At 64.3% G+C, this 15,118-nt stretch overlaps 1 protein-coding gene across 1 annotated transcript; it reads right to left on the bottom strand.

Annotated features, from left to right (window-relative positions):
- Nucleotides 1-7: 7 nt before the first annotated feature.
- Nucleotides 8-13,415, bottom strand: PDE1B (phosphodiesterase 1B, calmodulin-dependent). The gene is made up of 15 exons (XM_004692661.2): nt 13,363-13,415; nt 8,818-8,931; nt 7,951-8,133; nt 7,711-7,777; nt 7,272-7,388; nt 5,227-5,367; nt 4,512-4,612; nt 4,305-4,430; nt 4,085-4,186; nt 2,981-3,101; nt 2,641-2,722; nt 2,255-2,363; nt 1,749-1,879; nt 1,208-1,323; nt 8-804 (listed from the first exon to the last, which is right to left on the bottom strand). Exons 1-14 carry the CDS (start codon nt 13,413-13,415, stop codon nt 1,220-1,222), a joined length of 1,551 nt encoding a protein of 516 aa, XP_004692718.1. The 3' UTR covers nt 8-804; nt 1,208-1,219.
- Nucleotides 13,416-15,118: the final 1,703 nt, after the last annotated feature.

The following is a 15,118-nucleotide window of genomic DNA, read 5'->3' on the forward strand; positions in this document are numbered from 1 at the left end:
AGCCTGGCTCACCAGATGCACCCTAAAGGGACCCCCGGGCGCGGAAAGCACTTTACAGACATTGGTCGGATGGGAGCCGTCCAGCCCCGGGGGGGAAGGGGCCAAGGGCTGGGCCCAGCGGGCAGGTGGCAAGCCCCGGGCCCGGCCACCCCTCCTCCTGCAGGCCAGCTGGAATGGGGCGGAGGGAGGGCTGCAGCGGGGGGAGGGGGGGCCGGGGGTGGTGCCAAAGCAGTGCAGGTCTGGGCTGAAGAGGATGCGCCCCCCAACCCCAGGCCTAGCAGGGTCCTGTGCCCTCAAGGAGCCCTCTCCTCTCCCCAAACATAGGACTCTGAAAACCCCCCCTTTCTATCCTATTCTGGCCCCTCCCAGTGGAGGAAAAGGGGGACCCAGACCTGCCAGCTAAGATCTGGGGTGGGGGCTGACGGAACCCCCAAAACGTATTGCTTAGAAACTTGGAGGCAGAAAGGATGGGGAGAGCCCGGGGGCTGGCATCTCTGACCCTCCCCCCAGGCCCGAGGGACCCTCTAGGAGCGCCCAGCCCCAGCCAGCCATCTGGCCGAGGGGGTCCAGAGGCAGGGGGATGGGCACAGTGACCACTGGGAGTCTGAAGTTCCTCTGTCTTGCTGCCAGGAAAGTAAAGTGCGCCCCAATGGGTATGGAGGGGGCCCTCCCCACCCCCTCGATCTGGCATTTGGCCTGGGGTGCGCTGTCTGTTCCACGACCTCCATGCTCCCTGGGAGCAGATGGGGGAGCCAGTCCCGATGGATGGTGCTGATGACGTCGACCGCGTTGGACTCGGGGCGCCTGGGGAAAGAGGCGCCCGGGAGCTGGCCGGCGCCTTCACGGCAGCCCCGCCTGCCCAGCCCGGCTGGCCCCGCCCAGGGCCCGCAAACGCGTGGGTGCAGAGGCGCCCGGCGCACGGCAATCACCCCCGACCACCTGACCACGGCGCTAGCTGCCCACCTGCTGGGCCCCGGCCACCGCACCCCGCCCAGAGGCGCCCCTTCCCCCTGGGGCTGAGACGGGGTGCGGGGGGTGGGGGGGGGATTCCCCTGCCTCCCACTCACGCCCGGCCTCAGCCGGGCGCCATCCTCCATTCCCCGGCCTGGAGCGGGGAGGACAGCGTCCACCCACCGACTCCCAGCGACGGGCTTCAAAGACGGAGGCCCCCCACGCACCCCCTCCGGCCCCGGAGCCCGCAGCGCACCTGGGCCGCCGGCTAGTCCAGGTTCCCGTTCTGGTTGTGCTCCTCCTCGGCAGGGGAGGGCGGGGCCTCTTCCTCGCAGGGGGACAGCTCGTCGATGGACATCTGGTTGGTGATGCCTGCAGGGGCGGGGGCCAAGAAGCGTTTTCCACAAGACCCAAGAAAGATGGGGGGCAGATAAGGGGCTCCCAGCGAACCCCAACGGGGCCAGGGGCAGCCTCTCGGCCTTGCTGAAATTCACCACCCTCTGTGCCCGCGAAAGGCAGAGACTTCTCCGCCAGGGCCGCCCGCCACCCAACCCGCAGGCCACCACTTACAGGCCACATGGGCCAGGCCCGGCTGCGGGGGCCCCGGCTGGGGGGGGGGCCTGGCTGCGGGGCGCCGACCCTGCTCGCTCTGGTCCCCTTTCTAGAGCACAGTGGGGGCCCAGCAGCTAGCACGCAGCCTCTGAGCTGACTGAGAAGCCCAACAAAGAGCTGCTGGGGGGCGGGGGGGGGGGCGCTGCCCCAGGCCCCACCTGTCCCCACCCCCCAGCGGCACCCACCGCTAGCCGCTCGTTCCTTCCACTTCTGCTTGTTCTCCTGAATGTACTTGGTCCAGGTCGCACGGAACCGGACCACGTCAGGGTTGGGGTCTCCGACTTCCACATCCAACGAAGGCTGGCGCCACTGGAGGCTAGGTGCAGGGCCCCCCAGTTCCAGAAGTGAGACCCCAGCCACTGCAGGGCCGCCTGGCAGCCCCCAGCGTGGAGGGGGTGGGAGAGCGGGGCAGGCTGAGGGAGAGCCCGCTCTCTGTGCTAGGCACACCCCGAGTTCCCGCCCCTCGCCCCACGCCCCCACCCATGTGCTCCCCGAGGACGGAAAGCGCAAACAGGAGGCCACAGGCAGCCCCAGAAAGAGCCCGCGTGGGCGGCCGGACACAGGTGCGGCCCACACACCCCCCCCCCGATCTGCCGTGTGGGGACAGGCAGCCGCTGGCCGCCTCCCCGCCTCCCCGCCCCGGAGCCGGCCCTCCCGGCCTCTCCTCCAGCACCGCGCCAGGCGGCCGCACCTGGGCTGACTTTTGGCCTTGGAGTCCTCGTCCGCCTGCGGCTGGACGCTCTTCTCGGCCACGTCCGTCAGGACGGAGAAGGTGGGCTCCACGATGAAGTCGATGAATCCTGTGGGGGCGCCCCGTGAGCAGGCCCCTCCCACGCTCGCGCCCCTATCCCCACGTGGCCACTGGGCGGTGGGGGGACCAGGGCCCAACACTCCCCAGCGGGGACCGGCTTCGGGGTGCCGTCTCTGTGACCCCAGAGAACGCCCCCCCCGCTCCCTCTTGGCCTCCCACCCATGACCCCAGACTTGCATGGCAGCTTGCCTCCGCAGGAAGAAGGGCTCGGGCTTTCACGTCCAGCCCGGCCAGCACCCCCCGACGCCGGCCGGACACTCACTCACCGATCTGGGACTGCGCCACCATGGTGGACGTGCGGTCACAGAGCGGCGAGAAGGGCAGGCCCAGCTCCGCTTCCTTGTCGCCCTGGGGAGACGACAGGAGGGGGACGCTGGAGGGGACCCCCAGACACGCCAGACCCGGAGTGCAGCTTGGGGTGAGGGCCGGGGAGGGGGGGGATGTGCGGGTGCCTTTGACCCGAAAGCAAGCGAGCCTGTCAGCAAATAGCGGGAAGACCTGAGGCCGTGGCTAGGGTTTGGGGTCGGGGGAGCTCCCAGGGAGCCAGGGAGGTCTGGAGAGGAGTGGGGACCGCGGCCAGCGCAGCGCCGGGCTGTGGCCAGCTACCTGGCGGAAGAACTCCTCCATCAGGGCCTTGGTCCAGCGGCTGTGGACCGACCACTGCTTGGTCGGGTGGCTGATGTCCGCCGCGTGCAGAAGCAGAGACAGGGCCTTGGGCTTGTCGATCCTGGTCGGGCAGGTGGGGGACAGGGCACGGACCTTTCAGGCCTAGGCCGCCCCCTGCTCCCGTGCTCGCCCCCGGCGGCGCCCCGTTAGGGCAGCGCTGGGCAGCTGGCGCAGCCCCTGCAGTGCGAGTGCCCCCCGCCAGGGAGCGACCCCAGGGCACGGCAGCCCCCTCCTGTCTTCCGGCTGCCCCCTCAGCAGTGGGTTTCCACAATCCGCCTGTCCTGCTCCCCACTCTGTCTCTGGGGCGTCCTCTCACCGCCCCTGCACCTCTGGCCCGTGCCCCAGCTCTGTCTGCATAAATAATCTTAAAAAAAGAAAAAGATCCTTCCGCAAACACACGCACACGTGTGTGCGCTTGTGTGAGGTCAGGAAACCACCGGGGTCTCGGGCCGAGAGCCGGGGTTCAGCCCCACTAGCCCACCGGCGGCACGGAGCACGCTGCTGAACAAGCCCACATTGCATTTTCCGCAGAATCTGCCAGAGAGTGCTCTGAGCCCCGACGGGCCCAGAGGGGTGCCTGGCGTGGGGGGGGGGGGGCGGTCCCTGTTATCTAGAATTGGGGCTGCTGCAGTCACGGGGGCGTGGCCGCCTCCTCCCCAGCGGGGACACGCTCTCCCGCACACCCCCCCCCCAACACGCATCTGCTTTCTCACACACACACTGACACCCCACCATTTTTAAGCCCTGGACGTCACTGTGGCGTTCGTCTGTGTTCCTTTTCAACCTCGTGACTCTCCCCCAAGGGCCCGATGGGGAGCAGGAGCTGGCCGGGCTGCTGGACACTGGGGGGGTGTCACCTTCACGTCACCGTGAAGGAATCCAGTCCCAGCACCCCAGAGCCAGCCTGCCGGGCGCGGCCGTGGCCACGCCGCCTCAGACCCCACCCCAAAGTGCAGTCCAGGCCGCCTGGCTGTGCGTGAGCAGGGCCGTGGGCACACACGTCACACACTGATCACCCGGGCCACCCGCCCCCGCTGACGCCACCTCTCCAGCTGCTGCAAGGCCGTCTTCATGGTCTTCACTTGCTGGAAATGGCAGGACATGTCTGTGGCTAGGACCATCTCGATGACCAGGGCCCTCAGCTCTCTGAGTGGACAGAAGCAGAGAGACGTGATCGGCCTGGGCCACACCGCTGGGGTGAGGGCCGGGGTGGGGGGGCGGGGGCAGGGGGCACTTGGGGAGCCCAGGCCTGGCTTCTGCTCACACAAACTCATCCTTGGTGAGGTTGATGAAAATGTTCATCTCGTCATCCTGCATAATCCGGAAGACAGAGCTGATGTGGTGGTTCTCCAGCACGGAGCGATCGTTGTACAGGATGGCACATTCTGACCTGCCGAGCCGAAGGGCATCCCGTCCGGCACCGCTGCCCACCAAGGGAGGCCCCGGGCCCCAGGCGCACCCCGCCACTCACTTGGTCTGGATGTGGAAGCTGTTGGTGGTGCCTGTGTGCTCGTAGTCGTGGATGGCCGCCGCGAAGATGATGGCCAGGAGCTCGATCTCGGACAGGCAGTGCTGGGGCGCGGGGAGAGGGCTTCGCACCAGGCAGCCCCCCTCCCTGCCCCGGCCGCTGGCCAGCACTCCGCGGCCCCACCTGCTGCACCCAGCACCCAGCCCAGCCCAGCTCTCCCTGTGAAGTGCGGCCGCCGCGGAACGCTCTAGAAAGCTGAGGTGCTGCCCCCCTCCCCCGGCGGCACAGGGGTCAAGTCCCAGCACTAGGAAGCCGCCCGCAAGCCGCCCGGGCCAGGGAGTGACCCCCGGGGCGCGGCAGACCCCTCCTGACCCTCCCGGCCAGGCAGTGACCCCCGGGGCGCGGCAGACCCCTCCTGACCCTCCCGGCCAGGCAGTGACCCCCGGGGCGCGGCGGACCTCTGCTGACCTTCAGCGGTGTACCTCAGTGGATCCACCTGCTCTGCTCCCCACTCTCTCTGGTGAATCCTCTCACTCCCCCACACCTCTGGCCTGTACCCCAGGATCTTGTGTGCATAAATAAATAACTCTTTAAATACAAGATGTTGAGCTGCTAAAGGGAGGACCCAAAGAGGAGAAATGGAAAAGGGGGTGCAGTACAGAGCCCCCAGTTCTGCCAGCAGCCCCCCCCCCGGCGCCCGTGTCCCGTGGGCACCCACCACCATCCCGGTGCGCAGCAGGAAGCAGTGCACAGTCTGGGTCACGTCGGCCGCGTGGATCTGGTTGTGGTAGGGGTTCTTGTACTTCCCGTAGCCTGTCTCCAGGGCCTCCAGGAAAGTCATCAGAAACACAGTGGGGATCTGTGGGGGAGAGCAGTGGGGGCCCTGAGCGCCTGCGGGGGGGGGGGCCTCAGCCTGGCGCCCCTCCCTCTGCGGCGGGGTGGCCGTGGGCCAGGGCTCACTTCAGGCTCGACCCCCCCAGGCCTGTGACCCTGAGCGAGTCACCGGCCTTCTGGGATACCACCACCGACCCTGGGTTTAATGAGATAAGTACAGGGCACTCGCAAGGACTCTCTAAAGAGTAGCTATAATTATTATTATTTCCTGGAGATTTTGAAGAAAAGGAAAGAAAGTTTCCCTCCCACCTTCTAACCACCACGCCCCATCCTCCATCCAGCACCGTGGCCAAGGGGCTCAGGAGCAGGGAGAATAAGCTCCTCTAGAGAGGACCCTGCGGGCCCCGTGACTCACCCCTCCCCAGGAGCCCTCCAGGGCCCACCCTACACACACAACACGCAAAGCCCTGTCCAGACCCTCTCAAAGCCCCCTCTCTGCATGTGCCGGCGGGCGTCTGCTCCCTCCCGCCCAGGCCCAAGGCCCCCCCAGGGCAGGGCCGTCCACAGCTGTCCCCAGGTCTCCTGAGGTTGGGAGGAGACTGACAGCAGGGCTTGCGGAAGCTTCTGCAGAAAGGGGACCCAGTGCTGAGCCAGCGTGGAAGACGCACCACCAGTCAGCCAGACCCTAATGTCCCCCACCCCCACCCCAGGGCTGTGCCCCAAATTCAGGGAGTTTTAAAGGACCGTTTCCATGACAACTGCCCTTGCTTTTCTGTTGCCATGGCGTCCCTGGAGGGAAGGGGAGGAGCAGGAGAGGGAATGGGTGCCCAGGAAGGGAACATGGCGCTTGAGAAGGGCAGCCCCCCGGAGTCTCCCCGAGAGCAGCGCGGCGAAGGAGTTGCCTGGCAGGCAGGTGCCTTGGAGCCAGGCAGCTGGGCTGGGCAAACCCAACCTGCGCAGGGCCTCCTGGGACCCCAACTCAGCCCGGGGAAGCAGAGGCTGGAAGAAGCTGGGCTGGAGTATGTGTGAGAACCTCTCGGGAGCGAGACCATCTGGGAAGGCCTTTGGAAAAAGAGGACCCTGCGGTTCCCTGCCCTGGAGGGCAGGATGGATGGGAAGAAAGTGAACCAGCAGGAAGGCACAGAATAAGCCAGCTGGGCGAATGAGCAAAGTTCTGGAAACTTTCTTGAGAGTTGAAAAAGGAAGCGGCCAGGGTCAAGGCTCACACACACCAGCGGCCTGTTGTAGACAAGTGGAGGCAGGACAGACGGGCAGCCTTCCAGCGCTCTGGGCAGGGCCTTAAGCCCAACAGCCCCCCAGGACACACACTTGTCCTGCCTCCCGCCCGCCCCACCGAAGCGCCGACCAAACCTCCCACCCACGCTTCAGCCTCGCTGCCCACGGTGGTTTCTCCACCGGGGAGTGTTTCGGTTGTTTTTCCCCCTCGTCCCTATTCCCAAGACACTGCTCTCTGGCACAGCATCTGGAGAACTTTAATCCCATATTCTTCTTCCTGTCCGGCCAAGCTGAAGAGCAGATGGCGTTCACACACCCTCCCTCCCCTCACGGGGCTCTGCCAGGCCACGCCAGGAACGGAACCTCTCCAAAAAACTCAGCAGAGGCAAGCTGTCCCCAGCAAACAGACCCCAGTCCCGAGGGCACCGATGACACTGGCCTCGGGGACCCCGGTCTCCACAGACGGGACAGGGGAAAGGGGAGGCGAACTGTGAGCCGGCCTCCAGAGGACAAGCTGGGGGCGGGAGCAGAGGGCAGAAGAGCAGAGGCCCAGGCCAGCCGCCGCAGATAAGAGCTTCCCTCAGAGGACCGCATGGCCGCGGGCGGGGACTCAGCAGGAGCCTGGGGGTCTCAGACCCGGGTGGGAACGCAGAGCCCCGCTGCCCAGGGGAGGCCTGGGGGAAGCCGCCTGACCTTGAAGCGGCTGATGAGGTTGTGCCGAGTCAGCAGCTCAAACACGATGGTCCGCAGGGCGTGGCCCTCTGCTGCCCGGTTTAAGGAGAAGACGTCAAAGCACCAGCGGTCCAGGTTCTGCAGAAAAACAGCAGAGTAGGCAGGCCGACTCCACGGGCACCCCAGCAGCAGCAGGGAGGCCTTCCGGGGGTCGCAGCGGGGGAAGGAGGCGCAGGGAGAGGGGACCACCATGGGCCTCTTTCTCCCCAGGTCTCTCTCAGTGCGGGCGAGACAGGAGGCAGGTGTCTGCCTCAGGCAGGAGTCAGCAAAGGCTGCTTTGAGGAGCATGGGACCCACGGTTAGAAGGGGAGGCAAAAGTCGCCCCAGCGCAGAGTCTGAAACTCCCCTGGCAATGCACATCCTCCCCCCGAAACCCCCTTTCCCGAAGCCCAGGGGTCACCTTGAGACAGTTGAGGACGGCCGTGGAGTAGGTGGGCCCCACGGCGGTGTACGTTCTCCGGAACATCCTAGGGCGACAGAGGAGGGCGCCCAGCGTGAAGGTCTGGCCAGCGGGGTCTCACCCCAGGGGCTTGGGGTGCGCTGTGGGCAGGTGGGCCCCGCGGCGGGGGCCCAGGAGACCAGGTGGGGACAGGAGGCGGGCGGGGGGCCCGGCGGGGCGGGGGGCCGCGGGCGAGCTCACCGTTCCACGAAGATCCCGGCCTGCACCGCGTGCACGATGCTGCGGAACTTGGGCTTCTCCTCCGCGCGCCGGCCTTTGGCCCGGGCCTGCTGCGTGAAGGTGGAGGCCAGCCAGTCTCGCACCTCCGAGGGCACCGCGTCTGAGCGCAGCTCCTGCAGCTCATCCTCGGTGTCCAGGATTTGCCTGGGAGGCCACCAGGGCGTCAGGGGCCAGTCACAGGCGCTCCCGCGGTCCTGAGCCGCCGCCCAGCCGCGCCCTCCTCACTTCCCCACAGCTCTCCCGGGCCTTCTGCTCCTGCCTCTCTCTCTAGGGTGTGGGGGAATGGAGCAGGTGGGGCAGACGTGGGCCGGCAGAGCCTGGGCAAGCTCAGGCAGACCCCGAAACGCCCGCCAGCCACCTGCAGGCTCCCGCCTCTCCTGGCCGCCCCCGTACCAAGGTGAAAAGAAATAGGTGAGACTCGCTTTACAGATGCATTTTATTCGACCTAAAACATGCCAATGTGGAATCAAAACAGTTGACGTTTTCCTAAGCCTTTGAAACCCCCCCCAGGTATGTTCCGTGCACGCGTCTCTCCCCCATGGGGAATCGCCCCATTTCCAGCGCACAACAGCCACAAGCGGCCAGGCCTAGCCGCGAGGGGCACAGGATCCACACTGGAGAAGGCGAGGCCAGACGGCGGTCGGGCCCCTCCTGCCCTGAACCACCCGGCCTGGGTCTGGGCTGGTGCCTGGCCCTGAGGCCTGTCTGTCCGTCCAGCCATCTTCTCTCCGCCTGGGTCTCCACCTAGAGCTTCCTCTCTGCCTCCCAGCTGCTGCCCCTCCCCCAGGGGGCAGAGGCCCTGCGCCCTCGGCCGCGCCCCAGGCTCACCGCGTCTCATCTATGTAGACAGCCTCCAGCAGGGAAGCCGTGTACTCCAGGTTTTTCTTCAGTTCCTCAATGTTCACCTCCCCATTCTCCAACTGCTTCACCATGTAGCGCAGCCTGTGAGAGGGGACGTGGGGGGGGGGTCAGACATCCTGCTTAGGTGTGCTGCCTCATCAGAACAGGGCGCCCCCCAGGGGATGCATTTTACCCTGGGAGAACCCGCTTCAGTCTCCCAGAAATCGTGCATCACCTGACAGCAGTAACAGCAGCAGGGCCTCCCTGGTGGCCTGGGGGTCCAGTCTCAGTGCTGCCACCGTGACTGCCCTCCGCAGTGGCGCGAGTTCGATCCCCGGCCAGGGAGTGACCCCCAGGGCGCAGCAGACCTCTCCTGTCCCCCCTCAGCAGTGTGTTTCAGTCCATCTGCCTGTTCTGCTCCCCGCTCTGTCTCTGATGGATCCTCACACATACACTAGCCCCCGGCACCTCTGGCCTGTACTTGGGGGTCACTCCCTGGCCGGGGATCGAACTTGCGCCACTGCGGAGGGCAGTCACGGTGGCAGACTGAGACTGGACCCCCAGGCCACCAGGGAGGCCCTGCTGCTGTTACTGCCGTCAGGGTTTTCCATCTCAGACTACTGCCGCTGTGTTAAGTTTATGTACCCCTAAAGTTTAAGCCAGACTTACCCGACTCCACCATCCCCACCCATCTCTGACCTCTCAGCATCCCCTTGGTCAGTATTAGCTCAAACTCTAGTTTCAATTGCCCCAGCAGGACTGGGTAGGTGCAAGCCTCTAGGGAGCTGTTTGGGGAATATCTGTTTCATAATCAGAACAATCAAGAGCTGGGACTGTTTGCTTCCCCCACGAGAGGGGGCTCCCCGCGTCGACAGCAGTCAAGGCGCCCCCCAAGGCCCTTTCATTATGTGTCCAGGTCACGATGGGGAAGGGGGCACATGGCCACAGCCCCTCTGTTCCTGGCAGGGGTGGCAAAGACCCAGAACAAAGACCAAATGGAAGGCTGTCGCCTGGCCTCACCCCATCCAGGCAGAGCTAATGGATTATGATTCCAGAATCCATCAACCAGGACAAAGCAGGATTAACCCCTGCCTCCCGGGGCTGCACCGAAATGGAAAAAAGTAACACCCCGTTCCCTGCCTTGCCCTCAGCAGCTTCCCCGGCCTCCGTGGCGGGGCGGGGGCAGGGACGGCTCCACGGGACACTTTGCCCGAAGGGACAACCCTCATATTTTGCACGGGTGGATTCTGGGGATTTATGATTAACTGTAGGCTTCTGGGAAAGCTGGCGAGGCCAGCCCCGGCAATCACAATCACAAAATCACAATCACAAAGCGAAGCTCCCTGGCTTCAGATGGTGATTTTAAAGAAAGCGGTTCAACACTCCCCGGGGTTCCTCCCCCCAGGCTCCCTCCCCCACCTTAAAACCCAGATGGGGTGAAATGGCGGCCATCACAAATCCCCACAGAGAGGGGCTTCAGAAGCCCAAGCTCACCCTGTGAGTCAGGCAAAAGAGAATGAGTCAGGGCGGGAGGCCGAAATTAGCAGCAATTCCCAGGGATGCTGCGGGAGGGAGAACAATAGCATTCCTGAACAGGGCAGCTCTGGGATCCCGGGGTGTCGGCGGTTTGGGAACGGGAGTCCCCAAAATAGCCAGTCAGGATGCCGCACAGCCGACTCTCACCTCAGCAGAACCAGCTGCAGCACATCTGGATGCAAGCGGGGCGGGCGGGGGCGGGGGGCAGGCCGAGAGGCGCGAGTCGGGGCGACCCTGCCGCCTTCTCAGTGGCCGGCCGCTGCACCATCTCCAGGTGGACACAGCGGCTGTCTAGCAGCAAGGCCAGGCTCAGCCCAGCTTCGTTAGGGAGGAGGGACAGAAGCTGGGAACACGAAAGCTTACCCCAGTCAAGTGAGGTAGAAAGGGGGTGCTGAACCCACAGCCCCCACAGTGCCCACTGAGAGGCGGCAGACAAGAAGGTGAGGGACACTCTGCCTTTGGGGCCCCAGGCTGGGCTCCCTCTCCAGAGCAGTCTAGGTGGCTGGGCCCTGCACTCAGGAAGAAAAGAACCCCTGAGCCCCTCTCTCCCCAAGACTCCCTCTCCGTCAGTCCTCCTCACAGCCCAAAACTCTGCCCCCCAGTCAATGCCCAGCGCCAGAACTGGCCAGGTTTCTTCGGACCCAAAAGGCACATCCCAGCTCGGGCTCCCAAGTGAGCAGCCCCGCCCACGGCGCTCATTTGCATGCATTTGCATAATCACTGAGGAGGCTGCCAGTGCTGCATTTCAGAAAGCCTTGCTCCTACATTATCTCATTTTATCCTCACAATGGGCCTAAAGGGAGGGGGGAGGAGGGAAGGGATTGCTGTCCCTATGGCCCGGAAGAAACCTAGGCTCCCTCAGGCCTGGGTCTGGGAGGCAGGACTCCCGGGTCCCGACTGTCACTCCGGGCTCCCGCGCTCTGGGCCCGGGCAAGTCACCGAGTCAGTACCTAGCACTGCGTGCGCACAGTAGGTCGACGGCCTCGGAATCCCCGGATGCGTGCTAACATTCTAGATGCTAGGCGTCTCCACACACCTTTGGACCAGAATTTTCAAGGGTGTGGTCCGCGGATCCATATTTTTAACAAACAACCCCAGGATCCTCAATCACACCGAAGTCTGAGAAACTACTTGAGAGCCCATTTCCTTCACCTGTAAAATGGTAAGAATGACAAAGAACCCCCCTCCCATGAAGCGCTGTCTGGGGGAGATTTAAATAAGGTACGTGAAAGCCTGGCACAGACAGGGAGCCTCTATATTTGTGACTTAAACCTGGGCTGGTCCTGCCCAGCCCTCACCTCACTCCCTTCGAGCCCAGCAAACACCTGCCTTCCCATCCAAACCCAAGTGGAAAGAGCCTGGGTGGGATGGAAGCTGGTAACGAGGGAGCTGCGTCACAGAGGGGCGGGAGGCAGGCAACCGGCCCCAGCTCTCCTTGACAATTCCAAACTCCCTTGAGCCTCGCCACCACCTGAGGAGGGGGCTAAGTGCTTTGCCCAGGGTCACACATCTCGTCAACCTCTCAGACCGCAAACCTGCAGCTCCCAGGACCTTCCCCCACCAGCACCTGAGCAGAGCGAGCGGCAGCAGGAAGCCAGTCGCCGAGCAGCTGGGAGAGGCGCCTTCCTGCACAGCTTGTCCAGAGACAGCAACAGCCCATCCTTCCTCAAGTGCAGGTGTCCCTGGCCCCAGAGACAGCACCGGCAGGGACTTGTTTCTCTTGGCAGCTAAGCACAGCGTGCTCAGTGAGTGCTCAAGAAATGTTTGCTAATAAATAAAAGAGGTGGAGGGGGCAGATAAATCAGGTATGGGGCTATCTGGGGGGGGGCTCACAAGTGAGAGCTGAGCCGGAATTCCGAACCCAAGCGGGAAGACCCAGCAGAACAGTGAAAGAAGTTGTAGGCTGGCTGCCAACACACCTGCCCCCAAGGTTCCTCCTGCCCCCCCACCCCCGCCTCGCTTCTAGATGTGATACAGAAGCGCTTCTAGCTCCTGCTGAAATGTGAATCCAACTGGATCCACACATCGGGGAAGGGAGGGAAAGATTAAAGAATAAATTTGACAAACGGGGAGTCCCAGAGGGAGCCTGGACTTGGGAAACTGGAATAATCCTGAACTTCACCCTCCTGAAGTTGTGAAACTCTCCCCAGGCCTCCCTTTCTGGCCTGCAGGGGCCAACCCTCCAGAGTTAGGGCCTCCCAGGCCCACCCCAAGTCCTCACTGCACCACTCTTCCGCAGCAAGTCCCCATCTGTTTTAATCCAGCACCCCTGGCTCAGCGCTCCGAGGCCTGGCAGGGGATAGTCCCTTTCTCTGCACACCTGGATGCTCCAGGCTGCCTGTCCTCATCCAGACCTAGGAGAACTGCATGCTTGCTTCCACATCAGCAACTTTCACCAACATCAGTTTCTGCCTTTTCGCTTCAGTCCCTGCACCATGAGAAAAGCCTCCGACCGCGACCCCCGGAAAGCCTCTAGTCTGTCCAGCTCCAGGCAGCCGGCTGGACCGAGACTCCTGGCAGAAAGAATCCAAACCATTCACTTCTGCACATCACCGCAAGGCTGACCATCTGGAGAATGCCGAAGCCATGACCTCCAGCAGCCACAACCCCCAAAAGACCACAATGAGCAGGAGGCGTACGGGTCAAGGCACCTCGAGCCAAGGGCTGGAAGTTGGGAGAAGAACCTACTACCTTCTGGGGTCCTTATGACAAGAGAGAAGGCAATTTCAGAGGAATGTGAAGTCCTGTGGACTGGGGGTCAGGAAAGAGAAAAGGGGGGGACATTATTTGTGGGCCACAGTTACGCAGAAGCGATAAAAAGACAGAAACCCGGAGCGAATTAGGAGCAGGCAAGAGAGATGGGAGTGCAAAGTGGAGGAGCTGGGTGGCCATGCACCCCGTGTGTGGAGGGGTGGGGGGGACAGCCACTCGGTCCCTCCCTGCAAACTGCCCCTCAGGGCCTGAGCTACCTGCCCTCCGCCCCCTCCTCTCGCCTACCTGAGGATGGGGCCCTGGAGGAGGCGCCTCTGCACGGGAACAGGGTTTGCCATGGAAAGCTTCCCACTTGGAGCCTAAAAGTGCTGCCCCCAGGCCGGGGCCCTTGGGGGAAATGACCCCTCCTGGGCTCTGACTTCCTCCTCAGTCTCAGAACTGAGGTCTGACCAAGGGAACTTTGCGTGGACTAGGAGGTAGGAGGGGCCTGGCTAGAGGAAAGGAGTTGGGGGGCCGAGGCCCGAGCAACTGGGTAAGAGGCCGAGGGAAGTTTCACATCTGAATCAGACTAAAAACAAGAATCTGTTCTCAGAAGAATCCCAGAAAGGACAGAAATAGCACAGGCCAGCCCCTGCTCCCAGGAGGTGGGGCTCCTCTCGGAGAGGAGGAGGTTGGCGGGCAGGACCGGCACCCCGACGGGCCGTGGAAGGGAGGCCGGGTGGGGGCCAGGCCTGAAGCGCCACACAAGGCTGAGGCATATTCAGTTCCCGGGAGGGTCGTTTTTCAGCGCACTTCTCCGAAATGAGCTTTGCCCCACCTGAAAGAATGGAGGCAGGAAGGAGAGTTCGAAACCGTTAGTGAGGCGTTAGCCGAGCGAGGCGAGGGCTGGGGCGCCCCGACCTATGGACCTGCTCCCCAGGAAGACACCCCGACCCCAAGCCGAGAGAGAGCCCAGACTTGACCGGCCAGACCAGGGGGTGGCCGAGTGCTGAGCGCGCCCGTCCTCAGTTTTCTCATCTGTAAAACGGGAACCGGGAGCCACGAGTTCACCGGCAAGACACCACGGCAGCCCCGAGGGCCCCAGCACCGACGGGCGGCCCCGAAGAAGGGAGAAGAAGGGAAGGGGAGAGCACCGGGCGGGCCAGGCGCCACCTGCTCCCCGGCCCGCGGCCCGCAGCCTGCAGCCCACCGGCCCCAGCGGCCGCCGCTGCCCGCGAGGGGACGTGCGCACGCGGCCCGCCCGCTCCGGATTGGCCGTGCGATGACGTCACCAACAGCCGTGCCCGGGGCCGCGATTGGTCAGCCGGGGTGCTGGGCGGGGCGAAGGAAGAAAAAAAGGGGTGAGGCGGGCGCCTCCAAGGAGTCCCGCGCGGCCCCCTCCCCCCGCAGTCCCCAGCCCCCTGGGTCGGGGGTCCAGGGCTGGGGCCATGGGGGGGGGGATGGACAGGGGTGGGGTGTGGGGGGAAGAGGGGGTAGGAAGAGGAAAGGGAGCAGGCCAAGAGCCCGACTTGGTGCCGGGAAGCGTCTCTCCCCCAAAGCAGGGAGAAATGAAAATACCTTGTCCCTGTGCCAGAGCCTTGAGAGATTATAAACAAGTGAAGTTCGGGGGCCTGCTGGGTCTCCCTGGGCTGCTGGGCTGCAGCGGGCGGGCAGCAGGAGCGCCCCGCCAGGGCGGGAGGGGCGAGACCCAGAAAGTTGTGTTCTGGGGAACCCTGGTAGCCATGAAGCGGCTGCTGCAGGCTTTGGGGGGGACGGAAACCCACTGCCCGTGGTCCCCAAATCACTCACGTCCACCCACGCGCCTGCACGCGCATCCTGGGTAGTGTTCTCTGGAGAGGACTAGACTCCAGTTGGGGGCCCACAGCGGCCCCCCAGGCGGTGAGGGACAAGTCTTTGGCCTGGAGGCCAGGTGCTTCTTGTCTGGGGGGATGGAGCTGGTGCGGGCAGGGGGAAAAGCAGGGGGACCCAGCTGCTGTCCACCTGGACGACAGGCCAGGCCAGCTCCTCCCTCACCCTTCCCCCCCCCCCCCCCCCCCCCCCC

Source organism: Condylura cristata, unplaced genomic scaffold (genome assembly GCF_000260355.1).
Source record: "Condylura cristata isolate star-nosed mole 26May11 unplaced genomic scaffold, ConCri1.0 scaffold00034, whole genome shotgun sequence".
Classification (NCBI taxonomy): domain Eukaryota; kingdom Metazoa; phylum Chordata; class Mammalia; order Eulipotyphla; family Talpidae; genus Condylura; species Condylura cristata.